At 37.9% G+C, this 6,614-nt stretch overlaps 1 protein-coding gene across 1 annotated transcript; it reads left to right on the top strand.

The window, feature by feature from the left end:
- Window positions 1-3,420: 3,420 nt before the first annotated feature.
- Window positions 3,421-6,251, top strand: LOC117245779 (uncharacterized). The gene is made up of 2 exons (XM_033609290.2): window positions 3,421-3,593; window positions 5,060-6,251. The coding sequence occupies exon 2, from the start codon at window positions 5,068-5,070 to the stop codon at window positions 5,896-5,898; it is 831 nt and encodes a 276-aa protein (XP_033465181.1). The 5' UTR covers window positions 3,421-3,593; window positions 5,060-5,067; the 3' UTR covers window positions 5,899-6,251.
- Window positions 6,252-6,614: the final 363 nt, after the last annotated feature.

The raw sequence follows: 6,614 nt of genomic DNA on the forward strand, positions 1-6,614 counted from the left end.
ATTAAAGTTTTTAAACTCGTTTCGTGATTTTAGGATGCCAGTCCTAGTGATGTTTATGAATAGGCACTGTGCCTGAGAAATAAAGTGAAGTAAATAAATAGAGAAAGCATTTTCATTTTGTTTAATAATTCTATCCAGAGCAGATGTCAAGTCAAGTCCATTTTATTTATACAGCCCAATATCATAAACGCCTCAAGAGATGTCTTTGCTGACATGGAAATTAGCTTCTTTTGAACATATTGCTCTTCAGTCGATCTTCAGGCCATCTAAATATAGTGCAAACTGTTTTAATGACTTTGCTGACCTGCTGTCTATCAACTGCACTGACTTTTACTGAATAGTTATTGTTGCTGATTTTAATATTCATGGTGACAGCCCCCAGGACAGCAGCACTAAAAAACGGTGTTGTGTTTTGGACTGACTCAGCATGTGGCGGAGCCCACACACAATGAGGGCCACACTCTGGACTTGAGTTCTAAAATTATGAACATTATTGATGCCATCGCCCCCACTAAGGTAAAGGTAGGCCCTAGTATGAAAAAAGCAACAGGAGAAATGACACACTGGTAAAAACTGATAAAAGACAGTGTGGAAAAGCTGAGTTCATGTGGCAAAAAACACATCTTCAGGTGCGTTATGACATCTATAAATAAAGACTTCACACATATGATTTTCAACTGAGGCAGTCCTTCTCTGTCTTCATTGCCAAGCAATAATAATGCACATGCCTTTTGTAGAAAACCCTTCTGTGTCAGTAGTCCTGAACTTGTATCCACTAAGCCATGCAATGAATTTGTCTCATTCTTTGCCAACAAAATTCAGAAAATAAGACAAGCTCACAGTAACTCCATACATGTATCAGGAATAGGGTCTGTCTTGTCCTTGCATCCACTGAAAACCAAATCAGTAAGCACAATGCAATTTGATCCTATTGGCTATAAAAACTTTAAAAATTGGCAACATCTAAAATCCTTCTACTGTCTTGATATTCTACCTACAGTCTTTATCAAAAATGTTTTTAACTGTCTAGTACCAGATATTGTGCAAACAGTCTTCTACACTCAGGCTTTTTCCTATATGCCCTGAACAAAGTCCTGCCCTGCAGTTAAGCCACCCTCAGGAAAGAATAATCTAGACATCTCACACTTTTGTGAGGCCTGGGCCTGTATTACTAAAATATATTATGTAGTAAAATGTATCACCAGAGTGAATGAAAAACTGTGTTATATGTTCTGTAACGATGCCAAACTAGTTTGATTTCTATTTTAAGATACTGGTAAGTATATCTCTAAAAATACAAAAAATATGTGATTTGGAGTTCCCCAGGGCTCTGTTCTGGGGCATCTCCTGTTCAACAGCTGCATGCTCCAAAAATGTTAACCATCATGGTGCAGATGACTCTGATCCCACACAAGCATTGAGTATGTGCCTTTGGATCCAAAGAACAATGATTAAAAGTCAGTAGCTGCTACCCTCTAATCACTAATCTTAGTGTAGTCAAAATCAGCCTTAAGAATGTATCAAGTATTAAATGACTTCTGTCTCAGAAGAATTTAGAAAAAAATGCCCACATGTTTATCATGAGTAGGTTTGACCACTGTAAAGCTGTCTTTACAGGTCCCTCTAAATAGCCAATCAGACAGCTGCAGCCATTTCAGGACACTGCTGCTAGAGTCCTCACTAAGACCAGAAGAGTAGATCAGATCACAGTTTCTCAGATCTTTACACTGGCTTCCTGTGTTTCAAATTATTTCTTTTATTATAGTGCTGTTGAGTTTTAGAACACAGAATGGTCAATGACCAAAATACTTTTGTAATCCACTGTTGCTATTTATTATTAAGTGCTGTACTGTGATTTTTATTCTGCTGTTTGATTTGTCTTATTCTATGTTATCTTATTTTGATCTTGTTTTTTTACTCCTTTTAAAATCCTATTCATGTATGTCTTTTTATATTGTCTTGCTTTGCTTTTATATCTTTTCTTCATTTCTTTCTGTCTTATATATGGCACTTTAAATAGCTTGTACAAATGAAGTTGCTATGCCTTTGCTATAGTTGTTACCGACAGATGGGACTTTCCGTCACTCACGGGAAGATGTGTGAGGCTTTAAAGATTAAGTCATCTGCATTTCTTCTATTCTCACTTCCTCTCAAATATATTTAGCCTGATTTCTGTCTTATCTTATTAAATCAGCAATCAGTATTATCTATGTGGGTAATTTTATATTTCTAAGTGCAGTGAAAAATTTCAGAAACGTTTTCCTCTCCAACTATAAAAAACAGCCGCTTAACTACTTTTTTTGTAAAACCAAAAACAGAAACTAATCTAACAAATACTTAATGTTCACTGTGGTCAAAGAGAGCTCATTATGAATGGCAATGTGCTGTAAAATAAGGAATTTATGTGGTGTATTACAACAGAATATCAACTTGCCAGCCACAGTAACTCATAACACTACTTATGACAGTCTTGCATGCTTGTAACCTTGCCTCTGCCCTTTGGCTCCTGTCTTGAATGTTGCTATAGTGTCATCTGCAGGGATGAGGCAACTTTCAAAAGCAAGCATTTCACTCTAAACATTCAAGTTACACATGCAGGTGCAGACACTCACAGCAGAAATGACTACAAATCACACAGGAAACACAAAGGTACCGTTACAGAGGAAACAAGAAGGGGAACTTTGTAAGAGAAATACTCGATGCAAATTGATTTATTTTTTTTATTTTGCTCACTGAACAGATGTTAAAAAGGGTGTATTTTTGTCTGACCTTCATGTGTGTGAGTTGTGCTAGAACATTTTCCACTACATGTGGTGTCTGCTGTAGTGTCAAAAGGCCTTGTATTACTGGTACATGACATCAAAGATGGACTATAATTAAAGTCGCCTTTGAGCACATGTGGCTTGGATGAAAATAAGTAGATGACAATGAAGAAGACAGATGTATACATGTTTATTCCATTTATATCACCTTAAGTCTTCTGTGGGGTGAGTGGCTGAGAAGGAAGACAAAATTATTATAAAGTATGCAAGAGATAAAATGACTCATCAGCTTCCAAACAGTGAGACCGGTCACAGGCCCAGAGAAAACTGTGCAAACTGCAGCTTTACCACTTGTGTCAAAATCATGCAATTTCTAACTTTGGTGTCAGGCAGATTGTGGGGTGTATTCAGGGTGCTGTTATGAGATTTTGTAGATGTTAGTTTTACTTACAGAACTGCAGCCAAAATGGCTAATTAACTGAAATAAAATAGTTCATGATCAGTGAGTTAGAACTATTTTACTGCAAGTGAGCTGCTCTGTGAGCATTTAGCATGCCTGCATACTTTTTGTAGACTGCCACCCCACAGATGTCTGCGTGACCAGCTATACAGCATCATACAGAACACCAAAACCACTTCCTTTTCTTATTATAGTCCAAATGGAGAAGTAAGAGCAAGACAGCCAGATGAGTGTGCCATTGATTTGGATTACTGTCATTTGACATTGTCAGTCGTTCTTTCACACATCTCACCTTACTGGTAGCACACTGCATACATATTAATTTATACAAAACCTTATTCCTTTGGAACTATATCAAGATCACCAACAATGTAAGTGACAGATTGCATTAATAGATACTTTAATTTTGAATTCTGTGAAAAAGAGGAACAAAGAATACTTATGTGAAGGTAATTTGTAAGATAGAGCTGGTGAGAACTTTCTAAAGATGGAATAGTATATTAATAGTTAGTGTTGTTTCGTGGTTTTTGTTAAATTCTGATGATAAAAATGTGATATTTTTGATATTTTTGACAACCTTAAAGAGAGTTTTGCACCTTATGTAATTTACAATGACCTGTTTTAGGATTTAACATTACTTTAGCATTTAGAGTCTTTCACAATCATGTATTCACAAATACATTCTCAAACAGTGCAAGAAATATGATACAACTAAAACACGTGAGTGATACATCTGAAAAGAATCACTCACTGCAGGGGAAACTGTAGAGAAATGTTTTATACAAAGCAGGCACCTTAACCAATGCATTTCATCAAATCATGTTAAAAGATCATACCAATGTTTCAGATTATATATATATTATAGTACATTGTTGCAAACCATTTTCTGCTTCAGATTTGTCAGATATTAAGGAAATATATTATTTTTTAAGCGGTAATGACATGACCCTGCTTGACTTCGGTGGAGATAATGCGTCACACTGAACAGCATGTTCAGCTCAGTGTTAGTTTTGTTAACATTTCCTAGTCTGATGGCCAAAAACAATTTCTACTTGATTGGCCTTGATTTTCCAAAAACATAGCTTGTGACGCAAGAGAGTTCAGTAGCGAGTCAGATCTTCAGGCCACTATACTTTACTTAATCATACCTAATCAATGGCAATTAAGTGCTCACTGTGACTGATTAACTTTTAAATCTTTGCAAGATTATTTTCATAATGCCCATGGCTGTGTAGAGCAAAAAAAAAAAACTCCATTCAAAAAATCTAAGAAATTATGTCATGCTTTGAACAAATGTAACAAGTGATCAAAAGTATATGTGATTTGCATAAAGTACTCAGATCAGTAGCAATACCACAGTGTAGACTTACTCTGTACAAGGAAAAGTCCAGCATTCAGAATTTTATGTACTAAGTAAAAGTATGAAGTATTAGCATCAAACTATACTGAAAGTACCAAAAGTAACATTACTCATTATGCAGAACGGCCTATTTCAAAATCATACATGTTATATTAATGAATTATAATTGTGGTACATTAATTGCTAAGCATCACTCAAATGCTACAGTTAGGAAAGTTGGGGTTAATTTTGAATTCACGATAAGTGCCTCAAAATTGTACATAAGTACAGTGATTGAGTGAACATATGTCATTACTTTCCACCATTACTGACTTGTAAGAACTGGGCTAAAACACCATTCTGGTTTGATAATGGCTGTCCCATAGATGATATAGTAAAGAGCTATTGTGTCTGGGCTTCTTTGTACTTTTCCTTACTGTGTTACATTTGTATTCCAAAACTCATTTTAAATTAAACTGTTGTCCCGTGTCTTCTCAGATACCAACATGAATGGTCTCCTCTTCCTGGCATACTGCATACACATCCTGGGTCCACTATTGTGTGGAGCTCAAGCTACCCTAACTCCTTTTGTTTTTTTGAGTACTCAGAATCCTGCCTCAGATACACAAGACAACATTTCAAAAGCAGACTCCACTGCTCCAGCTTCTCAAACACAATCCCTAACTGGCTCCACCAGTGTTGCCAGCCACATGCCTGAGGTTGCCACTACGCCAGCTGTAGCAGTCACTAAGAGTCATATCACTTCATCTTCACCTTCACCTACCCCACATCCCACCACCCCTTCCACCCCCACTCCAAGCTTCTTCATCTTTTACAGTAAGGAATGCCTTCCAGTGTTCATGGTGGCCGGCGGACTGATCTTACTATGTGTTATTCTGCTGATTTCTACTTTGGTGTTGATGTGCAAAATGTGTCAGTTGAAGAAACACATCAAGATGCTGAGCAGCAATGCTGACCAGATCAGCACCACCAACTATTGGGTGGGAACTGCCAAGAAGAACCAAAGCACGCCAGAGACAGAAGCCAAAGAGACCACCGTGTTAATGACGGACATCAGTCAAACAGTGGAGGAGGTGGGTAATGGCACCACCAAGGAAGATGGGGGGAAGGTAAACGAGGAAGGACAAACTGGAGAGGACAACAAGAAGGAGGCGGGAGACACTGCCAAGAGTGAGGAAGCTTCAACTACACCTGCAACCGTTGCTGAAGATGCATCCTCCTCAAAGCCACAAGAGGAGGCCACTGATTCCCAGCCGACTAAAGCTGAAGCAGCCTCCTCCTCCACAGGCACTGAGGAACCAAAGGATGCGGTGTAGAGCTGTGTGTGCATTGCAAAGAGTTTCCTGTGCACCTGCCTTTACTTCCCTATAGTTTTACAAACCCTTTACGGTAAATAAAAGATACTTTTTTTAGCAGCTTTTTTACTTAACAATGAGTTGAACGACTGCTTCTGCTGATAAATCTTTCAAACTGAGTACTTAGCATTTCTGGTTGAAACAATTGGTTGTCTGTTATTTGTGTTTTTTGAATACTGAAATATATTGATATTATAATACACTTTTGCTCAGGTCCATTTGTGGCTTACTGATTTTACTTTTTGAGATGTACATACATGTATACCACGCGTGACATATGCAACAACCAGATGAATAAAACACCTGTAACTTCAGTCTTGAATTTATTATTATGCAGCTCCTCTTTAGTTGTGGCTGTGTGTGTATGGGCAGGGGTTTTTGTGAGTGTGTGTGTGTGTGTGTGTGTGTGAGAGAGAGAGAGAGAGAGGGAGAGAGAGAGAGACAGAGAGAGGTCTGCTTGATTAGCAAACAGAGAATGTGCCTCCTCTGGGCAGTGCCACTCAACTCAGAAAGAACACTCTCTTTCACCTCAGCCAGAGCTGACAAAGCCAAACAAAAAAGCTTTTCAAAAACCCAATATGCGGTTGTTTCCGCCGTCTTGTGCAGATATTTGTTCATCTACTTACTTGTTACGTCATGATGGATGTGCTACCTTCATTAAAAGTCTGAATAGTTTG

This window comes from Epinephelus lanceolatus, chromosome 11, assembly GCF_041903045.1.
Source record: "Epinephelus lanceolatus isolate andai-2023 chromosome 11, ASM4190304v1, whole genome shotgun sequence".
NCBI lineage: Eukaryota > Metazoa > Chordata > Actinopteri > Perciformes > Serranidae > Epinephelus > Epinephelus lanceolatus.